Source organism: Papio anubis, chromosome 19 (assembly GCF_008728515.1).
Source record: "Papio anubis isolate 15944 chromosome 19, Panubis1.0, whole genome shotgun sequence".
NCBI classification, from domain to species: Eukaryota; Metazoa; Chordata; class Mammalia; order Primates; family Cercopithecidae; genus Papio; species Papio anubis.
Window position 1 is genome coordinate 4,031,322 of NC_044994.1, and position 27,314 is coordinate 4,058,635.

The window sequence follows — 27,314 nt, forward strand, 5'->3', positions numbered from 1 at the left end:
TATTGAATCTAGAATTTATGTGAGATGATACAAATTCAAAACCAAAAAGCTGCTCCAAAAGATGGTCTTATACAGATTTTATAAATTACATGGACAGACCACATGAGGGGGCGAATGGAAAAAATCAACTGTTGGCCGTTACCTTTGTCACTGGAATAAGGCGCGTGAACATTATTGCTGGGAACAGACACATTCTGGTGGTGTGGCTGGTTCACAGTTTCTAAAAATGAAACCAGATTCTCATGATGTGAAAGTTCTTCTGCAACAGGGAAAGAAACGATGTTCCAATTCAGCTGAGTATCTCCTTCTGTGAGTGCCCGGAAGAGAGAAGGGATCGGTTCATGCAGCTCCTCCACTGTGCTCTTTGAAGTTGGAGGTGTGTCACTATAATTTCGAGGATTACACATACCTGGGTTGGGGGTAATATCATAAGATTTTATTAGTCACTGCCTTGCAATCAGAGCTATAACACATTAAAATTATGTAACTTCTAGGATTACATGTAGATATTTTCCTAGCTTTTTTTTTTTTTTGCTAGGTGAGCCTAAATGATGATATCCTACCCTAGTAGCTTCAAGCATACTGAATGCTCAGATCTTGTTTTTAAAATACCTAATAGGAACCAGAGCTCCTTGGAGGAAAGACTGATTTGAAGGCTGGGTCAGGAAAGTACAAAATGAGCCAGGAACACATTTGTGCCAGAAAGTAAGGAAGTGCACCATGAATGATGGGGCATGCTGAAGAGACACAGGAGGCCAACTGAAGGGGCTCCTACTGGCTAATAGACAATTTGAGCATTAAAATAATAATAAGCTGAGCGCATTGGCGCACGCCTATAATCCCAGCACTTAGGAGGCCAAGGTGGGAGGATCACTACAGCCCAGGAGTTTGATACCAGCTTAGGCAACATAGCAGGCATCATCTCTACAAAAATTAAAAAAGATTAGCTGGGTGTGGTGGTACATGCCTGTAGGCCCAGCTACTTGGGAGGCTGAGGCATGAGGATTTCTTGAGCCCAGGAGATAAGGCTGCAGTAAGCTATCACTGTACCACTGGACTCTAGCCTGGGCAACCCCATGTCAATCAATCAATCAATCAATCAATCAATAAAAATGGATTACCATCTTGTAAACAAAACAAGAATCAATGAGCTCCTTCTTTTTTTCTTCTTTTCTTTTTTGTTTTGTTTTGAGACAGAATCTCGCTCTATCGCCCAGGCTGGAGTGCAGTGGTAGGATCTCGGCTCACTGCAAGCTCTGCCTCCCAGGTTCACACCATTCTCCTGCCTCAGCCTCCTGAGTAGCTGGGACTACAGGCGTCCGCCACCACACCCAGCTAATTTTTTTGTATTTTTTAGTGGAGACGGGGTATCACCGTGTTAGCCAGGATTGTCTTGATCTCCTGACCTTGTGATCTGCCCGCCTCGGCCTCCCAAAGTGCTGGGATTACATGCGTGAGCCATCGCGCCTGGCAATGAGTTTTTATATACAAATAAATACAAGAGAAGGGAATGATATTCCTTACCAACTGATGAACATAGAAGAAAGGAAACAGAAAATCACCATTTGGCACTCTCACAGGGGTTTGATTCGGATGGGAGTAGTGAATGGATATTAAGTCTGGTGGGTGACTGTTAGATAAGAACATGCTGGTGTATTCTTGGAAAGCTCTCCACAAAATACTAATCACTTACAAAAGGTCATTAATAATGACTTTAATGTGGAGAAGTCTGGCGGGCACCAATATGATCAGAAGATCAAAGTTAACATCACCAGTGATGGGAGGTGGTAATGTTGCCAAGAATGTGTGACGTAAGTCTGGTCACAAGTAAACATCAGGTACATCAAGGCTGAGGGAAATCCTGTGCCATTGTGCCAAACAGCCTAGTTGGGAATGCAAGGGAAAAGTTCTTGAAGGAAATGGAAAGTGTTACTCTTAACACACAAATGCTGAGAAAGTGAAACAGCCTTACTGCTGATATGGAGAAAGTTTCAGTGGTCTGGATAGATTAAACCAGCCAAAATATTCCCTTAAAGTTCAATCCAGAGCAAGGGCCTCTCTTCAATTATGTGAAGGCTGAGAGAGGTAAGGACGCTGCAGAAGAAAAGTCTGAAGCTGGCAGAGGTTGGTTCATGAGGTTTAAGGAAAGAAGCCATCTCTATAACATAAAAGTGCAAAGCGAAGCCGCAAGTGCTGATGTACAAACTGCAGCAGGTTATTCAGAAGATCTAGCTAAGTCATTGGTGAAGGTGGCTACACCAAACAACAGATTTTCAATGTAGATGAAACAACCTTCTATTGCAAGACGATGCTATCTAGGACTATCCTAGCTAGAAAGAAGTCAATGCCTGGTTTCAAAAGCTTCAAAGAACAGGCCCACTATCTTGCTGGGGGTTAATGCAGCTGGTAACTTTGGGTTGAAGCCAATGCTAATTTGCCATTCCAAAAACCCTAGGGCACCCATAAGATTTATGCTAAATCTACCCTGCCTGTGCCCTAGAAATGGAACAACAAAGCCTGGATGACAGCATATTTGTTTACACCATGGTTTACTGAATATTTTAAGTCTACTGTTGAGACCTACTTTTCAGAAAAACTGATTCCTTTCAAATATTACTGCTTGCTGACACTGTACCTGGTCACCCAAGAGCTCTGATGAAGACGTACAAGGAGATTAATGTTGCTTTCATGCTTGCTAACACAGCAGCTGTTCTGAAACCCAAGGTTGAGGGAGTCATTTCAACTTGCAAGTCTTATTATCTCAGAAATATATATTGTAAGGTTATAGCTGCCATAGATTCCTCTGATGGATCTGGGCAAACTAAATTGAAAGCCTTCTGGAAAGGATTCACCATTCTAGATGCCATTAGGAACATTCATGATTCATGGGAGGAGGTCAAACTATCAACATTATCAGAGTTTAGAAGAGAAGTTGAGTACAACACTCATGGATGACTTTGAGGGGTTCAAGACTTCAGTGGAGAAAATTACTGAAAATGTAGTGGAAATAGCAAGAGAACTAGAATTAGAAGTGTGGCCTGAGGATGTGACTGAATTATTGCAATCTCATTAAAAAACCTGAACAAATGAGGAGTTGCTTCTTATGGATATGAGCAAAGCAAGTGTTTCTTGAGATGGAATCTACTCCAAGTGAAAATGCTGTAAACATTGTTGAAATGACAACAAAGGATTTAGAATATTATGTAAACCTAGTTGTTAAAGCAGTGTGGGGTTTCAGGACTGACTCCAATTTTTAACTTTTATTTGCTGAGAGAGAGTCTTACTCTTCACCCAAGCTGGAGTGTAGTGGCACAATCACAACTCACTGCAGTACTGAACTCCTGGACTCAAGGGGATCCTCCCACCCGAGCCTCCCAAGTAACTAGATCTAGAGGTGTGCACCACCATGCCCAGCTAATTTTTTCCATTTTTTGTAGAGATGGGGGTCTCACTATGATGTCCAGGCTCATCTCAAACTCTAGCCTGCAGCTATCCTCCTGTCTCAGATTTCCAAAGCTCTGGGTTTATAGACATGAGCCACTGCATCCAGCCTAATTTTGAAAGAAGTTCTACTGTGGGTAAAATACTATCAAATAGCATGACGTGCAACAGAGAAATATTTCATGAAAGGAAGAGTCAACTGATGCAACAAACTTCAGTGTTATCATATTTTAAGACACTGCCAGCCAGTGTGATGGCTCATGCCTGTAATCTCAGCATTTTGGGGGACCAAGGCTGGAGGATTGCTTGAGGCCAGGAAATTGAGACCAGTCTAGGCAACATAGTGAGACTCCATCTCTATTTAAAAAAAGAAAAAAGAAGGCTGGGCATGGTGGCTCACACCTGTAATTCCAGCACTTTGAGAGGCCGAGGCGGGTGGATCACGAGGTCAGGAGATTGAGACCATCCTGGCTAACACGGTGAAACCCTGTCTCTACTAAAAATACAAAAAATTAGCTGGGCATGATGGTGGGTGCCTGTATCCCTGCTACTTGGGAGGCTGAGGCAGGAGAATGGCGTGAATCTGAGAGGCGGAGGTTGCAGCGAGCCGAGATTGTGCCACTGCACTCCAGTCTGGGCGACAGAGCGAGATTCCGTCTTGGGGAAAAAAAAAAAAAAAAAAGAAGAAAGAAACTGTCACAGCCACTCCAACCTTCAGCAACCACCAGCCTGATCAATTAGCAGCCATTAAGATGGAGGCAAGAGCCTCCACCAGCAAAAAGATTACAACTGCCTGAAGGCTTAGATGATTTTTTGCATTTTTTAACAATGAAGTATTTTGTATTTAAGGTGTGTATTTTTTAAGACATAATACAATTGCACACTTAATAAACTACAATATAGTGTAAAATAACTTTTATATGCACTGGGAAACCAAAGTATTTGCGTGACTCACTTCATTGGGACCGTCGCTTTACTGCAGTGATCTGGAACCAAAGCAGCAATATCTCCGTGGGGTGTGGCTATACTTCTGAAAGCTAAATTATGTTTCATTTTTGTTTTGCATCTATTAGGTGTAAGATGGAGTTTCACTTCTTCCTCAGATTAAAAGTTTAAAAAGTTAAGCCAGGCCGGGTGCGGTGGCTCAAGCCTGTAATCCCAGCACTTCGGGAGGCCGAGACGGGCGGATCACGAGGTCAGGAGATCGAGACCATCCTTGATAACCCGGTGAAACCCCGTCTCTACTAAAAAAAATACAAAAAAAAAAACTAGCCGGGCGAGGTGGCTGGCGCCTGTAGTCCCAGCTGCTCGGGAGGCTGAGGCAGGAGAATGGCGAGAACCCGGGAGGCGGAGCTTGCAGTGAGCTGAGATCCAGCCACTGCACTCCAGCCTGGGCGACAAAGCGAGACTCCGTCTCAAAAAAAAAAAGGGTTAAGCCAAATTTATAAATTCCTATTTTTATAAATTCAGGGAGGAGAAAAAAAGCCATCTATTTCCTCATTTTGTTAGTTTAAGGATCATGGCAAGAGCAGAGGAGAACAAAGTTGTGTGTGCTCTTCATCACATTTTTCAATACATCTGAACTTGAATAACTTAGGTTGTATGACCTAATAACCTAAATAACTTAGGTTGTTTGATCATTTAAATGATCAAATCTGATCCCCTTATTCATAAAATGAAGAAATAGGCGCAGTTAAGTCAAATGACTTGTCCAATATTATGTCATCTAGGATCAGAGTCAAGATCATGATGTAGCTTCCTGATTTCATGTCTACTACTCTTTCTAATAACTACATCTATACATAATCTTTAAGTGGTATCAAAAAGCAAATAATACTTAGAATGCTTATATTATACAACTATACATAATATAGTCTTCTGCCAAATTTATAAATAAAAATTAGTGGCCAGGCGCAGTGGTTCACACCTGTAATCTCAGCACTTTTGGAGGCTGAGGCGGGCGGATCACCTGAGGTCAGGAGTTCGAGACCAGCCTGACCAACATGGAGAAACCCTGTCTCTACTAAAAGTACACAATTAGGCTGGCATGGTGGCACATGCCTGTAATCCCAGCCACTCAGGAGGCTGAGGCAGGAGAATCGCTTGAACCTGGTAGGTTGAGGTTGTGGTGAGCCAAGATTTCACCATTGCACTCCAGCCTGGGCAACAAGAGTGAAACCCCATCTCAAAAACAAACAAACAAACAAAAAGTCAAAAAACAAACAAACAAACAAATTAGTAAATAGAGTTGAAGGTAAACAACTGAGTTCAAACATTATAAAAGCTAAATTTAACATCTACTGAAGACTTTAAATAAATTTCAGCCAGGCACGGTGGCACGCATCCCAGTCACTTGGGAGGCTGAGGCAGGAAGACTGACAGAACCCAAAAGTTCCAGGCCAGCCTGGGTAACTCGTGTGACCCTGTCTCTAAAAAACAAACAAATAAATAAATGAAACTTCAGTGCTCATTATCAGAGATTTCATTCTATCAAAAAAATGTGTGGGGAGTTTTGTGCATTTAACAAATTTAGGACAAAAACATTCGTAATTTAAATCTCAATATACTGCATTAAAACTAGTAAACCTAATGTCCCTGATTTGCTGATAAAGATACTAAGGTCTTTTCCACTTTCCCTAGCCAACTTCTCCAAATTCTATATTGACAAACTTGATAACCATATTCTGTGGCAAATTCACAATGCAGCCTAGTCTCATACATTGAAAAGATACATTGAAAGAGTTGAGAACCAGTACAAGTTTTCTCATATATTGAAATAGTTGAAAACAGTACAAGTAGTTACCTTAACATAATCCTATGAAAATTGTTCATGACAGAACAGGTAGTATGGTAGGACTTCCTTGTTCAATGTCATATTGTCAGAGGACAATACTTCTGATTTTGAGATAAAGTGAACTTTTCCTTGAACTTCATAAAACAATGAAAACCATGTTACATTTCACATGGCATGACCTAAGAGATGTTCTTGCCAAGAAATATTAAACCTGAATCTAACCATTTTCTTATACTTAGCTTCAAATTACTAGAAATACAGAGGGGCAGAGGAACAAGTTAAAGGATACCACAAGGAGCAGTCAAATCCTGAATGTGGGCTATTCTATAGGTCAACTGATACAGTTGGCAAGTGGCATGACAGAAATGGAAGGAGGGTCAATCTGGATGAAAACGCAACAAGCAAACTCAATACAAGAATTGTGAATTAATTTGAACAAGTGAACTGTGAAAACACATTTTTGAAACATCTGGAGAAACCTGATCATGAACTGAATTTTAGATTTCACCAAGAACTTATTGTTAATTTTGTTATGTGTTATAACAGCATTATGATTAGAAAAAGTCAATGTCCACCTTTTTTTAGAGATTGACACTGAAGGAAAGTAGGGGTAAAAAGTATTTGATGTCTGCAATTTGCTTTTTTTTTTTTTGAGACAGAGTTTCACTCTTGTTGTCCAGGCTAGAGTCCATGGCACAATCTCAGCTCACTGCAACCTCTGCCTCCTGGGTTCAAGTGATTCTCCTGCTTCAGCCTCCCAAGTAGCTAGGACTACAGGCACCCACCACCACATCCAGCTAATATTTTTTTGTAGTTTAGTTAGTAGAGATGAGGTTTTGCCATTTTGACTAGGCTGGTCTCGAATTCCTGGCCTCAGGTGATCTACCCAGCTTGGCCTCCCAAAGCGCTGGGATTATGCATGAGCCATTGCGCCCGGCCTGCAATTTGCTTTTAAATACTTCAGCAAAGAAAGAAAAAAGGATGAGGCAAATGTGGCATATTCTGGACCACTGCTGAACCTGCGTGAGGAATACATAGTTCATTATGCTCTTTGCTCCACTTCTGTGTATATTTCAATATTTTTAGAATAAAAAATTAACTGCCAAATTTAATTCCTTTATGGAGAATTATTTTCTTGTTCAGTTTTCTTTTTTCTTGGTATTTCTATGCTTGGAATTTTCTTTCTGTGTACCACACAATAATGTTTCAGCATATCTTGAAAACTTATTCTGCTTCTCAATGATACGCTGAATCCAGTTTCTTTTTTCTCTTTATTTACTGCTTCCGTCAGGACGCTTCATCCCAGGCCTCCTGTGTGATTATCATTCTGCAGCTATCCTTAACTGAACTCCGGTTAAAGCTATTGCTTCCTTCAACCCATGTTGTTATCTTTCTTGGTTTTCTATCCTGTTTTGTTTGATTGATCTCTACTAATTCTTTTAGAAATGGTAGGTGAGAAGTAAACTTAGAGTTATTATTTGTCTAAAAATGTTTCTATTTTACATCCACATTCCTGATCATTTGACAGGTCAAAATAATTTTCCCACCAACCACTTAAGTCATTGGCCCAGTGATACTGATGAGAAGTCTGATGGCAGTGTGATTTTTAACTTCTTGTAGACGAACCTTATTATTCTTTCTGAAATCTTTTAGAATATTTTTTAACCTAGACGTTGTAAAATTTTGAGGATGTGGCACATGTAGGTTTTTTTTTCACTCATCTCACTCAGCATTCTGTAGGCTCTTTCAACCTAAGGTCTCACTGTTTTTTTTTCTCAGCTTTGGTAATTTTTCTTCTACTATTTGATAATTTCTTCCCTCCTTCCTTTTTTTAAAAATTCTTCTGGAGTGTTATATTCCCTGTTATATTTTATTACCTGCCTGTTTTCACCATATTCTATGACACTCCAATAATATTTTCAGACTCTCTGATTATTTTTCTAACTGATTTTTTTTTTTTTTTTTTTTTTTTGAGATGGAGTCTCGCTCTGTCGCCCAGGCTGGAGTGCTCACTGCCAGCTCCGCCTCCTGGGTTCAAGCAATTCTCCTGCCTCAGCCTCTGAATAGCTGGGATTACAGGTACCCACTACCATGCCCGCCTAATTTTTATATTTTTAGTAGAGATGAGGTTTCACCATGTTGGCCAGGCTGGTCTCAAACTCCTGACCTCAGGTGATCCGCCTGCCTGTTTCTCCCAAAATGCTGGGATTACAGGTGTGAGCCATGACGCCCGGCCTTTTTTTTTTTTTTTTTTTTTTGACAGATTCTCTCTCTGTTGTTCAGGCTTCAATGGCATGATCTCAGCTCCCTGAATCCTCCGCCTCCCCGGATCAAGCGATTCTCCTGTCTCAGCCTCCAGAGCAGCTGGGACTACAGGCATGCGCCACCACGCCCAGCTAATTTTTGTATTTTTAGTAGAGTTGGGGTTTCGCCATATTGGCCAGGCTGGTCTCAAACTCCTGACCTCAGGTGATCCACCCGCCTCGGCCTCCCAAAATGCTGGGATTACAGGCATGAGCCACCATGCCTGGCCCCAATTGAATTTTAAATTTGCAAAAGTTTTCTTGTTCTGATTGTTTTTCATAATATAGACATGACATTTTTTTAACTTTTTCTAAAAGATAACAATCGGTTTTTAAAATATTTCTTTTATATCCTAAATATTTCCTCCATGGTCTGCTCTTTACTTCATTCTTTCTTTTAAGGTACACTTACTCTATTTTTCTTTCACATCTAGTCATTAGGCTGAAGACACCTTTCCTCCCTGCAATGCCTGAATGAGGAGGCCTTGCCTGGATACCAACAACACATTAGTGGCCCTACTACTTTTCAGCTAGTTTCCTTCAATTTCTCTAGAGAGAAATTCTCCAATTTCTTTTTCCTAGAGAAATTTCTTAATTACTTGGAACTTTTTCTGATGAATGGAGGAGGGAATCGGTTATCAAATCATACAGCTGTTCTACAGACGGATCTTCAAATAATCCTGCTATTTTCAAATTCATTTCTCACTCCCACACTCCACAAAGCTGCAACTGGAGCCTCTTTGGGGTTTAGCTGGAAAGGTCACTCCTACTCTCACCATAACCCCCTTTTATGCAATTTGTTTTGGTGTTCCTTCCAATCTGTTTACTAAAGAGCAAGCACATCTGGGCCGGGCGTGGTGGCTCATGCCTGTAATCCCAGCACTTTGGGAGGCTCAGGCTGGTGGATCACCTGAGATCAGGAGTTCAAGACCAGTCTGGCCAACACGGTGAAACCCCATCTCTACTAAAAATACAAAAATTAGCCAGGCATGGTGGCATGCGCCTGTAGTCCCAGCTACTCGGGAGACTGAGGCAAGAGAATAGCCTGAACCCAGGAGGCGGAGGTTGCAGTGAGCCAAGGTTGAGCCACTGAACTCCAGCCTGGGTGACAGAGCAAGACTTTGTCTCAGGGAAAAAAAAAAGGGAAAGCACTTCTATCTGTCCTTTTAGATATCTGATGCAAACTCAAATTACAATTGCTCCTTTTATTTCTCTTTGTTTTTAGAGTTATTTCCAATTTTATTCCTTTATTTCATTTTACTGGCATCCTAAGTGGAAGGGAAGAAAATATGTGAATTTAGAACATCATATTGAACTAGAAGTCACTTTACTTGAAGGAGTTGGAAAATGTGATCAACCATTACCTGCATATTAATCTACTCATCATTGATCCATTTCTTCCAGATATTTGTATCCAACTTTCTATAGAATATCGCCACTTGAGAACCTTATAGGCCCCTCAAATTCAACTGTCTCAGTCATCTTCTCTAATACACCTGGGTCTTAGGTAAGCTTATTTTGGTTTCCTGTCACAAGTTATCCAGTCATATAAACAGAAACCTAGAGGTAATTCCTGGCTCCCATCAACCCTCAGTTCCCATTTCCAAATTGTCACCAAATCTAATTGAGTTTAACCTTGTAATTATTTTTCTAATGAGGCCACCTCTCGTCATCTCCTCTGCTATCATCCTAGACCAAGCCCCCATTACATTTTAACTGAACTTGGAGACACAATTGTTTAATGGATTTTAAGGTGTCTTCCATTCTCTTTAGAAAACTCCAGCTCCTTTAAAACACACATTATAGGCTGGGCGCGGTGGCTCAAGCCTGTAATTCCAGCACTTTGGGAGGCCGAGACGGGCGGATCACGAGGTCAGGAGATCGAGACCATCCTGGCTAACACAGTGAAACCCCGTCTCTACTAAAAATACAAAAAACTAGCCGGGTGAGGTGGCAGGCACCTGTAATCCCAGCTACTCGGGAGGCTGAGGCAGGAGAATGGCGAGAACCCGGGAGGCGGAGCTTGCAGTGAGCTGAGATCCAGCCACTGCACTCCAGCCTGGGCGACAAAGCGAGACTCCGTCTCAAAAAAAAAAAAAAAAAAAAAAAGGGTTAAGCCAAATTTATAAATTCCTATTTTTATAAATTCAGGGAGGAGAAAAAAAGCCATCTATTTCCTCATTTTGTTAGTTTAAGGATCATGGCAAGAGCAGAGGAGAACAAAGTTGTGTGTGCTCTTCATCACATTTTTCAATACATCTGAACTTGAATAACTTAGGTTGTATGACCTAATAACCTAAATAACTTAGGTTGTTTGATCATTTAAATGATCAAATCTGATCCCCTTATTCATAAAATGAAGAAATAGGCGCAGTTAAGTCAAATGACTTGTCCAGTATTATGTCATCTAGGATCAGAGTCAAGATCATGATGTAGCTTCCTGATTTCATGTCTACTACTCTTTCTAATAACTACATCTATACATAATCTTTAAGTGGTATCAAAAAGCAAATAATACTTAGAATGCTTATATTATACAACTATACATAATATAGTCTTCTGCCAAATTTATAAATAAAAATTAGTGGCCAGACTGTCTCAAAAACAAAAATAAATAAAATAAAATTAAAAACACACATTATTTAATGTTACCATTCCTTTTCTCTCCTTTTGGCTATTATCTTTGTATACTCAGCCACTTCTCCCCCACTTACTAATAAACTTCAATACCTGGATCGCTATCTCATTTCCACCACTGGACCCACTGTCATTCTTGACAATTTCAATATTCACATCAAAGATTCACCCAACACTCTAGTCAAAATTTCAATTCCTTAATGATAATGATTTATAAATCCACCCCACTTTAGCTACCTCATAGATCAACTTTAATTCCTCTCTTTTCTCAGATCTTATATCCAATTCAAACCAAACTCTGACAGTTTCCCTCCAAAATATTTCCAGAATCTGAGCTCCACCATTTCTACTGCTATCAGTAATCCTAGTCAAATCCACCATAATCTTTTATTTGAACTACTGCAACAGTCTCCTAATTTGTTTCTTCTCTTTACATTCTCAAATCTACCTTCCATGTAATAGTCAGAATGATCATTTAAAAATGTAATTCAAGGCCAGGCGCAGTGGCTCATGCCTGTAATCCCAGCACTTTGGGAGGCCAAGGTGGGTGGATCACGAGCTCAGGAGTTTGAGACCAGCCTGGCCAACATGGTGAAACCCCATCTCTACTAAAAATACAAAAATTAGTTGGGTGTGGTGGCGCACACCTGTAATTCCAGCCCCTTGGGAGCCTGAGGCAGGAGAATCGTTTGAACCTGGGAGGTGGAGTTTGCAGTGGCCAAGATCACGCCTCTGCACTACAGCCTGGGTGACAGAGCAGGACTCTGTCTCAAAAAAAGAAAAAAAAAAGTAATTCAGATGTCACCACCATACACTCTCCAGTGAGTTTCCATTATACTTAGGATATAATCCAAACTCCCTTCCATGGTCTCCAAGACCTGGTCCTGACCTACCTCTCTCACTCATCTTTCTCTACTCTTCCCCTTGTTTATGAACATCTAGCCATACTGGTCTTTGTGTTCTTCAAACTTGTATATTTAGTCATTGTACGTAAGACATATTTTGATATTAAGTGGTTCACCTCAACCTTTTTGCTATTTGTTACCTAAAGTTGCTGACAGAGTTTGCTGGGGAGAGCCTCTTTTTATTTCTGTTTTTTTTTTTTTTTCCAGCCTCTCTTAATTTATTATTTTTCCAATAGACTTTTTTTTTTTTTTTGAGACGGAGTCTTGCTCTGCCACCCAGGCTGGAGTGCAGAGGCATGATCTCAGCTCACTGCAACCTCTGCCTCCTGGTTTCAAGCAATTCTCCTGCCTTAGACTCCTAAGTAGCTGCGATTACAGGCACCCACTGCCATGCCCCGCTAATTTTTTTATTTTTAGTAGAGACAGGTTTTCACCATGTTGGCCAGGCGAACTCCTGACTTCAAGTGATCTGCCCGCCTCGGACTCCCAAAGTGCTGGGATTACAGGTGTGAGTCACCGCACCCAGCCTGTTTTTTTGAGACAGAGTCTCGCTCTGTTACCCAGGCTGGAGTGCAGTGACACGATATCAGTTCACTGCAACCTCCGCTTCCTGGGATCAAGCGATTCTCCTGTCTCAGTCTCTCGAGTACCTGGGACTACAGGTGTGCACCACCATGCCTAGCTAATTTTTGTATTTTTAGTAGAGACAGGGTTTCATCATGTTGGCCAAGCTGGTCTTGAACTCCTGGCCTCAAGTGATCTGCCTGCCTTGGCCTCCCAAAGTGCTGGGATTACAGGTGTGAGCCACCGCGCCCAGTCACCATGCCCAGCCTCCTCTTGTTTTTTCTAAATATGGTTAACTTTCCCAGAAGTGAGAACTTTCCAGTGATGAGGAAAAGAGGAAACCAAAGCTGAGATGTATGGTTCATGTAAGTGCTTTCTGTAAATGACAAAAAAAAAACCCAAAAATATTATTGAAAGACATCTTTTGATGCAAATAAATATAGTTATTCTAAAGGTATCTTAGAGTTTTTAAAAGATAAAGATATCTTAGAGTTATTCTAAAGGTATTGTAGAGTTTTAAGCACAACTATGTTAAAATGTGCGGATAAGCACAATGAGGTTTTTGGTGGTGCTAGCAATGTTCTGGTTTTCCGTATGGATGCTAGTAACAGGGGTGTGTAAAGCTCAGGTAAATTTATTTTGCTGTACACTTGTGGGGTATACTTTCTAGATGTATATTTCAAAAATAGGTTCAAAAATATATACCTCTTTACTAGCTGTATTATAAACAACTTGAGGGAGAGCAACTAGGGGTATAAAGGGAGGCATTTCATTATAAACACCTTCTTGGCATTGCTTGAATTTACTATGTTCAAGGATATGTTTAAGTAGTCATTTTAGTTTTTAAATTATATTTCGAAGAGAAATACATATATGTTAATAGTAGTAGATGCTAGATGGCTTTCTTTTCTACATTTTTGAAAAATTTAACATAATGCTTGAACCTTAAGTAATCTACCTAGGTATGCAAAATTATTACTTCATGAGTTTTAAAATACTGAATATATTAATACGATACTCCAGATACATAATTATTGGATGAGGCTATTAAAAATGCTCTTTTCTTTTCCAATTACATAGCTGTGTGAGGCTGTATTTTCTTTATATACTTCAACCATTACAACACATCACAAAAGACTGAATTTTTCAGAGTGTAGAGGGGTCCTGAGATTAAAAAAAAAAATGTTTGAGAACAGTTGCATTAGAAGAACAGATGGCAGGAGACTAGCCATAATAAGTAGCTAGATTGCTATGGCAAAATGTGCCGGCAGTTACCCAGAAAAGCTGATGGGATTCACAGCATCTGAGCAAATAGACCTCATTGTGAGAGGGGTTCGAGAGTAGAGAGAAGTTTTCATTGCTGGCACTTAGTTTCCTCAGCATGAATACAGGGAGTAAATCAATCTCCAGAGGGTGTGTATAGTTTTTTAAAAGAACCAAATCAACAGTATAATTGTCTTTTTCTGAAAGCAGAACAACTATTATTTTGAAACTACAGATTACAAAAGAAAGAAACAATTTGGCTGATGATATTAGAAGACACAGTGAAGCCAAAAGGACACTGCTGAGACAAATAATGACTGAAACTGAAAAATGAGGGCATGACATTGTCTAGGGCAGCTTTCCTTAATCTTTTAAAACCTGGGCTCTGTTTTGATAAACATAAAAATCTCACTACCATCTGTCCTCTCTGAAATTGTCATATTTATACGCTGCCTCTAAATGAAGACTCAATGTGTAAAGCCAAGTGTAGTTCAGCTGAGGCAATTTCATAAAGAGCCACAAAAATGCAGTCTAAGTATGCAGTTCTCAGGCAATCTGGCTGAATCCAAAGAGAAAATCTAAGTTCACAGACTACAGCTTTGTCCTCAGTCCCAGTTACCTTTCTGGAGATTATGAAAAATCAGTAGCTGTAAATAACTATTTATTAAAACCAACATCATTACTAGCTCAAGAGTAATAGTTATGCTACAGATGAAAGCTACTGTGCATATGATGTGATTTTAGAATGATAACCACCTTCACCTTCACCTTCACAAGAAGCTGAATAATGTATAACACCAAGAAGCCGTGTAACATACTGGATCACGGAGCATGGACCCTTGAAGCAAGACTGCGTGGCTGGAACTCTGGCTTTCCTCCATACTAGTTATTCGACCTTAGGAGGTCACCTAGTTCTGGCCACAGTTTCCTCATGTGTGGAACAGATGAGGGAAAATAACACTCTCACACTCTTTAGGTTTGTTGTTAGGACTGAATGAAGTAATACATGGAGAGTGCTTGCCACATACAAGATGCTATAAAAGCATTAGCTATTATTAAGTTTCACAAAATATTCCATGACTGACTAGATCAAATCCAATTTAGACGTTGCTACCCTGACATTTTAAAGAATTAAAAATTGTTTTACTAGACAAAATTCTCTAATGAGTCACACAGTATACAGGGAATGCCTGATGTTAAGAAACCAGGATCTTTTTTTCTCTTCAGGATATCTTTAATCAAAGAAGCATCAAGTTTTAAAAGACTACAATCAATTCACTCCATAGTACAGTCTCATATGAGTTTCTCATTAAAAACAAAGTAATACCATGTTTATGGGTAGGAAGAATCAATATTAAAGCTTCATCAATTCTCTACAAATTGATCTATAGATTCAAGGCACTTCTAATAAAAATACTAAGAAGTTTCTTTTTTCAAATAAGTCTCTTTATTCTACAATAGGATACATGGATAGATGTATTTCTTTTATATAGAATTGTCCATTATAGTTTTTTCCTCTGGGATCTATTTTTTCAAAACATTTTCACTTTATTTTAGGTTCAGGGGTACTTGTGCAGGTTATATAGGTAAACTTGTTTGCTATACAGATTATTTCATCACCTGGATACTAAGCATAGTACCCAATAGTGTTTTTCCAAACCTCTCCCTCCTCCCCACTCCCACCCTCAAGTAGGCCCCAGTGTCTGTTGTTCCCCTCTTTCTGTCCATGTGTTCTCATTATTTAGCTCCCACTTATAAATGAGACCATGAGGCCTTTGGTTTTCTGTTTCTGTGATACTTTGCTGCAGGTAATGGTAATGGCTTCCAGTTCCATCCATGTTTCTGCAAAGGACAAGACCTCATTCTTTTTTCTGGCTGCATAGTATTCCATGGTGTGTATGTACCATTTTCTTCATCCAGTCTACATGGATGGGGATTTAGGTTGATTCCATGTCTTTGCTATTGTGAATAGTGCTGAAATGAACATACGTGTCTTTAAGGTAGAATGATTTATATTTCTTTGGGTATATACCGAGTAGTGGGACTGCTGGGTCAAATGGTAGTTCTATTTTTAGTTCTTTGAGGAATCTGCTTTCCACAATGGTTGAACTAATTTACACACCCACCAGCAGTATATAAGTGTTCCCTTTTCTCCACAACTTCGCCAGCATCTGCTATTTTTTGACTTTTTAATATAACAGTCACTCTGACTGGCGTGAGATAGTATCTCGTTGTGGTTTTGATTTGCATTTATCTAATGATTAGTGATATTGAGCATTTTTTCATTTCCCAGGCTCAAGTGATCCTTCAGCCTCTGCCTCCCTAGTAGGTAGGAATACAGGTGTGAGCCACAATGCCCAGTTTTTTTTTTTTTTTTGGTATTTTTTTGTAGAGATGGGGTTTTGTGAAGTTGCCCAGGCTGGTCTCAAACTCCTAAACTCAGTGATCCACCCATTTGATCCACCCATCTCGGCCTCCCAAGTGCTGGGATTACAGGTGTGAGCCACCACACCTGGCTAGTATGACCATTTAAATGATATCGATTCTTCCTATCCAAGAGCATAGAATGTTCTTCCATTTGTTTTTGTCATCTCTGATTTCTTTGACAAGTGTTTTGTAATTCTCATTGTAGAGATCTTTTATCTCACTGGTTAAGTGTGTTCCTAGGTATTTTATTCTTTTTGTGACTGTGAATGGGATTGAGTTCCTGATTTGGCTCTCAGCATGGGTGCTGGTTAGTGTACAAAAAAGCTACTGATCTTTGTACATTGATTTTGTAACCCGAAACTTTGCTGAAGCTACTTATCAGTTCAAGGAGCTTTTCGGTAGAGACTATGGGGTTTTCTAGATATAGAATCGTGTTGTCTACAAACAGGGATAGTTTGACTTCCTCTCTTCCTATTTGGATACATTTTATTCCTTTCTCTTGCCTCACTGCTCTGGCCAGGACTTCCAATACTATATTGAATAGGAGTGGTGAGAGAGGGCATCCTTGTCTTGTTTTTGTGTATTCTGGGTAACAATCCTTTTTCAGATACAACTTTTGTAAATATTTTCTCCCAGTCTGTGGCTGAACTTTTCATTTTCTTTACAGTATCTTTTGCAGAGTAGACATTTTTAATTTTAATGAAGTTTGGCTTATCAGTTCTTTCTCTCATGTTATATCTAAAAAGTCACTGCCAGGCTCATGCCTGTAATGCCAGCACTTTGGGAGGCCAAGTGGATCACTTGAGCTTAAGAGTTCAAGACCAGCCTGGGCAACATGGCAAAACCCCATCTCTACAAAAAATACAAAAATTAGCCAGGCGTGGTGGCACATGCCTGTAGTCCTAGCTATTTGGGAGCGTGAGGTGGAAGATGGCTTGAGCCTGGTAGGTCAAAGCTACAGTGAGCTGAGATCACGCCACTGCACTCCAGCCTGGGCAACAGAGTGGAGACCCCATCTCAAACAAAACCCCACAAATTAAAAGTCACTGCCAAATCCAAGGTCATTTAGATTTTCTCTTATGTTATCTTCTAGGAGTTTCACAGTATTGTGTTTACATTTATTTAGGTCTGTGATCTACTTTGAGTTAATTTTTGTGAAACAGATTTGTGTATAGATTCATATTTTGCATGTGGATGGCCAGTTGTTCCAGCACCATTTGTTAAAAAGACTATCTTTAGGCCGGGCACGGTGGCTCATGCCTGTAATCCCAGCACTTCGGAAGGCTGAGGCAGGTGGATCACTTGAAGTCAGGAGTTTGAGACCCGCCTGGCCAACATGGTGAAACCCTGTCTCTATTAAAAATACAAAAATTAGCTGGGTGTGGTGGCGCAGGCCTGTAATCCCAGCTACTCCGGAGGCTGAGGCAGGAGAATTGCTTGAACCCGGGAGGTGGAGGCTGCAGTGAGCTGAGGTCACACCACTGCATTCCAGCCTGGGCAACAGAGCAACACTCTGTTTCAAAAAAAAAAAAAAGAAAAAAAAACAGACTATCTTTGCTCCATTGTATTACCTTTGCTCCTTTGTCAAGATCATTTGACTACAGTCATCCCTTGATAGATCTGTGGGGGACTGGATCCAGGACCCCCCAGGAAACACCAAAATCCACAGATGCTCGTCTGTTATACAAAGTGGTATAGTATTTGCATATAACCTACCTACGCACAGCCTCGGGAATACTTGAAATAATCTCTAGATTACTTATGTACATAATGTAGTATAAACATACTGTTATGTAACATGTAAATAGTTGTTATACTTTATTGTTAAACGAATGATGACAAGAAAAAAGATTCTGTACATGTTCAGTACAGACATAACCATCATAGGCCTAATACATTTTTTTTTTTTCTTTTTGGAGACAGGGTCTTGCTCTGTCGCTCAGACTGGAATGCAGTGGCATAATCTCAGCTCACTGAAACCTCCACCTCCTAGGCTCAAGCAATCCTCCCACCTTAGCCTCCCGAGTAGCTGGGACTACAGATGTGTGCCACCGTGCCTGGCTAATTCTTTTATTTTTTGAAGAGATGGGGTTTCGTCATGTTACCTAGGCTGGTCACAAACTTCTGGGTTCAAGCAATCCACCTTCCTCGGCCTCTCAAAGGGGTGAGATAATAGGCGTGAGCCACCATGTCAAGCCCTAACTACATTTTTGGTCTGCAGTTGGCTAAATCCAAGAATACAAAACCCAAAGATATAAAGGGCCAGCCGTAAATTTATGTGGGTCAGTTTCTGGGCTATTATGTTCCTTTCATCTATTTGTCTATTTTTTTTTGCCATTACCACAGTCTTAATTACTGTAGCTTTATAGTAAGTCTTAAAGTCCAGTAGTATCAGTCCTACAACTTTCTTCTCTCCTTCAATATTGTGTTGGCTATTCTGTGTCTTTTGCCTTTCCATATAAACTGTAGAATCTGTTTGTCAATATCCATAAGATAAATTGCTAGGATTTTTATTGCAATTGCACTAAATCTATAGGCGAAGGTCGGGTGCAGTGGCTCATGCCTGTAATCCCAGCACTTCGGGAGGCTGAGGTGGGGGGATCATTTGAGGTCAGGAGTTCGAAGTCAGCCTGGTCAACATGGTGAAACCCTGTCTCTAATAAAAATACAAAAAAATTAGCTGGGCATGATGGCAGGTGCCTGTAATCCCAGATACTTGGGAGGCTGTGGCAGGAGAATTGCTTGAACCCGGGAGGCAGAGGTTGCAGTGAGCTGAGATCATGCCACTTTACTCCAGCTTCGGTGAAACAGTGAGACTCCGTCTAAGAAAAAAAAAATCTATAGAGGAAGGTGGGAAGAACTGACATCTTGACAGTATTGAATCTTCCTATCCATGAACATAGAACATCCTCCATTTATTTAATTCTTTGATTTCATTCATTGTAGTTTTCTTCATACAGATCTCGTGCACGTTTTGTTAGATTTATACCTAAGTATTTGGGGGTGCTAATACAAATAATATTGTGTTTTCAATTTCAAATTCTACTGTTCATTGCTGGTATGTAGAACAGCAATTGCTTTTTATATATTAACCTTATATCCTGCAACTTTACTGTAATTGCTTATTCATTTCAGGAGTATTTTTGGTCAGTTCTTTCAGATTTTCTACATAGACAATCATGTCATCTTCATAAAACAAAGATAGTTTTATTTCTTCCTTCCTAGTCTGTACACCGTTTATTTCCTTTCCTTGTATTACTGCATTAGCTAGGACTTCCAGTATGATGGTGAAAAGCAGTGATAAGAGGGGACATCCTTGCCTTGTTCCTGACTATAGTGGGAAAGCTTCTGGTTTCTTACCATTAAGTTTGATGTTAGCTGTAAGTTTCTTGAAGATATTCTTTACCAAGTTGAGAAAGTTTCCCTCTAGTCCTAGCTTGCTGAGAGTTGTTTGTTGTTGTTGTTTTTATCATGAACGGGTGTTGGATTTTATTAAATGCTTTTTCTGCATCTATTGATATAATCATGTGATTTTTTTTTTTTCTTTTTTAACTTGTTGATGTGATAGATTACATTGCTTGATTTTTTTTTTTTTTTTTTTTTTGAGACAGAGTCTCGCTCTGTCACCCAGGCTGGAGTGCAGTGGCACAATCTTGGCTCACTGCAACCCCTGCCTCTTGGGTTCACGCCATTCTCCTGCCTCAGCCTCCCGAGTAGCTGGGACTACAGGCGCCCGCCACCATGCCCGGCTAATTTTTTGTATTTGTAGTAGAGACAGGGTTTCACTGTGTTAGCCAGGATGGTCTCGATCTCCCAACCTCGTGATCCGCCCGCCTCGGCCTCCCAAAGTGCTGGGATTACAGGCGTGAGCCACCACACCCGGCCCACATTGCTTGATTTTTAAATGTTGAACCAGCATGGCATACTTGGGATGTATCCCACTTGCTCACAGTGTAAATTTATTTTTATACATTGCTGTATTTGATTTGCTAATATTTTGTTGAGAATTTGCCTCTATGTTCATGAGAGGTATTGGTCTGTAGTTTTCTTGTAATATCTTTGTCTGATTTGGGTATTAGGACAATGCTAACCTTACAGAATGAGTTGGGAAGAATTCTCTCTGCTTCTGTCTTCTGAAAGAGACTGTAGAGTCTTAGTATTTTTTCCTTAAATGTTTGGTAGAATTTACTAGTAAACCCATTGGGCCTGGTACTTTCTATTTTAGAAGGTTATTTGCAATTGATTCAATTTATTTAAAAAACATAGGTTTGAAGTCTTGTGTGACTTTCTTCTTGTGTGACTTTCTTCTTGTGTGAGTTTTGGCAGATTGTGTCCTTCGAGGAATTGGTGCATTTCGCCTAGGTTATCAAATCTGTGGGCAAAGAGTTTTCATAGTATTCTTTTATTGTCCTTTTTAATGTCCATAGGATCTATAGGGATGTTCTCGCTTTCATTTCTGCTATTAGTAATTTGTGTCCTCTCTTTTTCTTAACCTAGTTAGAAGATTATTGATTTTATTGAGTTGTTTCAAAAAATCAGCTTTTGGTTTGGCTGATTTTCTCTATTGAGTTCCTATTTTCAATTTCATTGATTTCTACTCTGATTTCTTTTCTTCTGCTTACTTTGGATTGAGTTTGCTTTTTCTTTTTCTAGTTTTCTAAAGTTGAAGTTTAGATTATTTTTAGATCTTTTGTCTTTTCTAATAACATTCCAGTGTTATAAATTCCCCTTAAGCACTGCTTTAACTGCATCCCACAAATTTTGATATTTTCATTTTTTATTTAGTACAAAAGGTTTAAATTTTCTTGAGATTTCTTCTTTCATCCCTGTGTTTAGAAGTGTGTTGCTTAATCTTCACATATTTTGGGATTTTCCAATTATCTTTTTGCTATTGATTTTTTATTTAATTCCATTGTAGTCTGAGAGCAGACATGGTAGAATTTCTATTCTTCTAAATTTGCTAAGGTGTGTTTTATGGTTCAGAATGTGATCTATCTTGGTGAATGTTTCACATAAGCTTGAGAAAAAGCTTACATGCTTGAGTATTCTGCTGTCGTGGGATGAAACAGTCAATAGATATCCACTGTATTCAGCTGATTAATGGTGTTTTTTAGTTCAAACATGTCCCTATGGATTCTCTGCCTCCTGGGTTGAGGGGGGTTGAAGTCTTCAACTATAAGAGTGGATTTCTGCTGCAGTTCTGTTAGTTTTTGCCTCATATAATTTTGTTTTTGTTTTATTTTGAGACAGAGTCTCACTCTGTTACTCAGGTTGGACAGTACAGTGGCACAATCTCAGCTCACTGCAGCCTCTGCCTCTCAGGCTCAAGTAGTTCTCATGTCTCAGCCTCCCAAGTAGCTGGGATTATAGGCATGCACCACTATGCCCAGCTAATTTTTGTATGTTGTTGTTGTTGTTTTTTTTTTTTGTAGAGACAGGGTTTCGCCATGTTGACCAGGTTGGTCTTGAACTCCTGCCCTCAAGTGATCCACCTGCCTCAGCCTCCCAAAGTGCTGGGATTACAAGCACGAGCCACTGCACCTGGCCCTGCCTTACACAGTTTAATGCTCTGTCATTAGGTGCATACACATTAAAGATTGTTATTTCTTTTTGGAGAATTGACCCCTTTATCACTATGTACTGTCCCTCTTTATCTCTGATAACTTTCCTTGCTGTGAAGTCTTCTCTGTCAGAAATTAATATAGCTGTTCTCACTTAACATTTGATTAGTGTTAGCATGGTATATCTTTCTCCATCCATTCACTTTTAATCTATATGTCTGTATATTTAAAGTGGGTTTCTTGTAGATAACATACAATAGGGTCTTGTTTTTTGATCCACTCATAATCTCTTTTAATTGCTGCATTTAGACCACTGATATTAAAAATGATTACTAATATAACTGGATTAATATCTATCATATTTGTTACTATCTTCTATTTGTTGCTCTTGTCTTTTGTTCCTATTTTTGTCTTCTACTCTTTTCCTGCCTTTTTGGTTTTAATTGAGCATTTTATTTGACTCCATTTTCTCTTCTTTTTTAAGCTTCTACTTTTTTTAGTGGTTGTCCTGGAGTTTGCAATATACATTTACAATAAATCAAGTTCACATTTGATAAGACTATATCACTTCATGGGTAGTGTGAGTACCTTATAATGACAAAATAATCCTAATTCCTCCCTCCTGTCCATGTATCATTGTTTTCATTCATTTCACTTATAACAAGCAAACATAAGCATATATTATATATGTATATATAATATACATACAGTAGTTGCCTCTTATCTGCAGTTTTTCCAGTTTCAATTACCTGTGGTTGACTATCATCTGAAAGTATGAAGATATTTTGAGAGAGAGGGAGAGAGAGACAGGGACCACATTCACATAACTTTTATTACCGTATTATTGTTATAAATTGTTCTTATTCTTAGTTATTGTTAATCTCTTATTATGCCTAATTTATAAATTAAACTGTATCATAGGAATGTTTATGTATAGGAAAAAGCATAGTATTTATAGGGTTTGGTACTATCTGTGGTTTCAGGAATTCATTGTGGGCCCTGGAATGTATCTCCCACAGATAAGGGGGGAACTACTGTATATAATGTATGTACATACATAGGCACACATAATTAAATACAGTGTTGCTATTATTTTGAACAAGCTGTCATCTGTTAGATCAATTAAAAATAAAAACGTTGGCCAGGTGTGACGGCTCATGCCTGTAATCCCAGTACTTTGGGAGGCCAAGGAGGGCGGATCACAAGGTTAGGAGTTTGAGACCTGTCTGGCCAACACAGTGAAACCCTGTCTGTACAAAAAATACAAAAAATTAGCTGAGTGTGGTGGTGTGCGCCTGTAACCCCAGTTACTCAGGATGCTGAGGCAGGAGAATCACGTGAACCCGGGAGGCGGAGGTTGCAGTGAGCCCAGATTGTGCCATTGCACTCCAGTCCAGGTGACAGCGTGAGACTCTGTCTCAAGAAAAAAAAAAAAAAAAAGAATACAAATGTTTCACTTTATCTTCACTTATTCTTGGTGTGTTCATTGCTACTGGGGTAGGACTTCTTTTTAAACTGTCTTCTAAAAAGGCAGATAATATATAGGAAATATACTACAAGCAACCTCAAAGTTCGTTTTAGGATAAGGAAGGCAAACTATGTATATAAGTGATTTATAGGCTGGGCACGGTGGCTCACACCTGTAATCCCAGCACTTTGGGAGGCCAAGGCGGGGCAGATCACGAGGTCAGGAGTTTGAGACCAGCTTGGCCAACATGGTGAAACCCTGTCTCTACTAAAAATACAAAAATTAGCCAGGCATGGTGGCATGCGCCTGTAGTCCTAGCTACTCGGGAGGCTGAGGCAGGGGAATGTTTTGAACCTGGGAGGTAGAGGTTGCAGTGAGCTGAGATTATGCCATTGCACTCCAGCCTGGGTGACAGGGCAAGACTCCATCTCAAAAAAAAAAAGAAAAAAAAAAAGTGATTTCTAAAATCCTTTAAATTAATGCAGTTTCCTTGCTTTGGCTGAGACTCACATTTGAGGCCATATGCAAATACTAAAAAAACAAAAATTCACTTCTAAATATTCATAATGCAACCCCAAACCTGCTTTTGTGGCAACTTAAGGGACTTTTATAAGCAATTTTAAAGTATAGGGTCAATCTGTCACTTCCAAAAGTGAGGGAAGTTAGATCAGTCTAATAGGCCCAACGGGTATCACACAAAAGGGAATTTTTTTTTAAGTTTAATCTGGAGTAAAGGTACTGCTATTCAATATCTCAGGGAAACACCTCAGAGTTAAGTTATTATTATTCCATTTTGGCTACTTAGAGTAAAATCCCCTTAACTTAAAAAATGAACAATTACCTAACATAGCTTTTCTGGGGGGAAACGGTTATTGAAATTGTTCCTGAATATTATGCTATGGCTCATATTTTCTACAACTCACAAGTTTTGACGGGCTCAGAGCAGGAAAGGATGCTTAAATGAATGTCCCTGAAGAAAATTCACTCTAAGGAGGAAGCTACTGTTACTAGTAGAAAACATCTGTGGCTGGACTTAATTTTGGAATTAGGTCCTGTGCTATTTGACCCAATGGATAAATTACATTCAGATTTGGTTTTTATCAGTTTTCTGAATCAATGCATCAGTTTTAAAAGTAAACTCTGAATAGGCGTAAATGACTCTAGTCTTTGGTGTCTTTAAGTACTTATCGGGTAACAATTGCAAACATCTAGACCAAACAAACATCTCTGGCAAAATAAAACCCTACAAAAAAGCCCATAAAGCATTATCCTTTGGCATACAAATTCTAGTGTATGTATTCAGCGAAATTCAACACTGACAATGGTTGAATTTGGGAGGGGATTGGAAAGTGATCATGATGTATCTAAAACTAGATAGAGGTTAAAGCTCCACGACATTGGTCTGGACAATGATTTTTTTTTTTTTTTTTTTTTTTTGAGATGGTGTCTCGCTCTGTTGCCAGGCTAGAGTGCAGTGGCACGATCTCGGTTCACTGCAACCTCCACCTCCCGGGTTCAAGCAATTCTCCTGCCTCAGCCTCCCAAATAGCTGGGACTACAGGCGCATGCCACCACACTCGGCTAATTTTTGTATTTTTAGTAGAGATGGGGTTTCACCATGTTGGCCAGGATGGTCTCGATCTCTTGACCTCATGATCCACCCATCTCAGCCTCCCAAAGTGCTAGGATTAGAGATGTGAGCCACTGCACCTGGCTGGACAATGATTTTTTTGGACATGAATCCAAAAGCACAGGGAACAAAAGCAAAAATAGACAAATGGAATTACATCAAAGTAAAAAGCTTCTGCACAGTCAAGGAAACAATCAATAGAATGAAGAGACAATATACAGAATGGGAAAAAATATTTGCAAACCATACATTTGATAAGCGGTTAATATCAAAAATATGTAACGAACTCAGGGGGCTGGGCATGGTGGCTCATGCCTGTAATCCCAGTGCTTTGGGAGGCTGAGGTGGGAAGATCACTTGAGGCCAGGAGCTTGACATGAGCCTGGGCAGCATAGTGAGATCCCATTGCTACAAAAATTAAAAAGTAAGCTGGGTATGGTGGTGCACACACTCCAGCCCGTGCAACGGAACAAGACCCTGTCTCAAAGCAAAAAAAGGAACTCAAACAACCTAACAGTGAGAAAGCAAATAATCCAATGTTAAAAAATGGGCAAAGGGCCCAGGCGTGGTGGCTCATGCCTGTAATCCCAGCACTTTGGGAGGGCGAGGTGGGAGTATCATGAGGTCAGGAGTTTGAGACCAGCCTGGCCAACATGATGAAACCCCGTCTCTGCTAAAAATACAAAAATTAGCCAGGCATGGTGGCAGGCACCTGTAATCCTAACTACTTGGGAGGCTGAGGCATGAGAATTGCTTGAACCTGGGAGGCAGAGGGGGCAGTGAGCCAAGATCGCCACATTGCATCCAGCCTGGGTGACAGAGCAAGACTCCAACCCAAAAAAAAAGTGCAAAGGATCAGAATAGACATTTCTCAAAAGAAGACAAATTGCTAACCGACATATGCTGTATATGTAAAAATGCTCAAAATCACTAATCATCAAAGCCATACAATTTATTTTATTTAATTTATTTATTTATTTATTTTTTGAGAGACAGTCTCACTCTGTTGCCCAGGCTGGAGTGCAATGGCACTATCTTGGCTGACTGCAAACTGCGCCTCCTGGGTTCAAGTGATTCTTGTGCCTCAGCCTCCTGAGTAGCTGGGATTACAAGCGTGCACCACCACGATTAGCTAATTATTACTATTTTTTTTTTTTGAGACAGAGTCTTGCTCTTGTTGCCCAGGCTGGAGTGCAATTGCATGATCTCGGCTCACTGCAACTTTCACCTCCCGGGCTCAAGCGATTCTCCTGCCTCAGCCTCCCGAGTAGCTGGGACTACAGGCGTGTGCCACCATGCCCAGCTAATTTTTGTATTTTTAGTAGAGACGGAGTTATACCATGTTCACCAGGCTGGTCTCAAACTCCTGACCTCAGGTGATCTGCCCTCCTCAGCCTCCCAAAGTGCTGGGATTACAGGCGTGAGCCACCGTGCCCGGCCAATTTTTGTATTTTTAATAGAGATAGAGTTTCACTATGTTGGCCAGCCTGATCTTGAACTCCCGACTTCAAATGATCCACCTGCCTCAGCCTCCCAAAGTGCTGGAATTACAGACGTGAGCCACTGCGCCCAGCCCAAAGCAATACAAATTAAAACCACAATAATGGCCAGGTGCGATGGCCCACGCCTGTAATCCCAGCACTTTGGGAGGCCAAGGCGGGTCAGGAGTTCAAGACCAACCTGGCCAAGATGGTGAAACCCTATCTCTACTAAAAATACAAAAAAATTAGCCAGGCATGGTGGCAGGCACCTGTAATCTCAGCTACTAGGGAAGCTGAGGCAGAGAATTGCTTGAATACGGGAGGCGGAGGTTGCAGTGAGCCGAAATCATGCCACTGCACTCCAGCCTGGGCGACAGAGTGAGGATCCATCTCAAAAACAAAACAAAACAAAACAAAAAAATACCACAATAAGATATTACCTCATACCTTTTAGAAGGGCCACTATAAAAAAGATGAAAGGCAACAAGTGTTGGAGAGGGCATGGAGAAAAGGGAATCCTTGCACACTGTTGGTGGGAATGTAAATTAGTACAACCACTATGGAGAACAGTATGGAAGTTCCTAAAAAAATTAAAAATAGAACTAGCTCAGTACGTCAAAGAGATATTTGCATTCCCATGTGCCCTGCAGCATTCTTCACAATAGTCAAGATAGAGATCAACCTAATTGTCCAAAAATGGATAAGGAAAATGTGGTATATATGCACAATGTGGTATATTTTATATATACAATATAAAATACAATTCCGCTTTATATACAATGGAATACTATTCAGCCTTAAAAAAAGAAGGAAATCTTGTCAGTGGTCCCCAGCCTTTTT

At 40.1% G+C, this 27,314-nt stretch overlaps 1 protein-coding gene across 4 annotated transcripts in view; it reads right to left on the reverse strand.

Annotated features, from left to right (window-relative positions):
• Nucleotides 1–27,314, reverse strand: part of TWSG1 (twisted gastrulation BMP signaling modulator 1) — a 113,639-nt gene that overhangs the window by 53,631 nt on the left and 32,694 nt on the right. For all 4 annotated transcript variants that reach the window (XR_001897170.3, XM_021929944.2, XM_017951532.3 and 1 more), the window contains one exon: nt 143–409. Coding sequence is in view for 3 of the 4 variants with exons in the window: in XM_021929944.2 (XP_021785636.1) it covers nt 143–409 (267 nt within the window). In the remaining variant the exon portion in view is untranslated. The remainder of the gene's footprint in view (nt 1–142; nt 410–27,314) is intronic.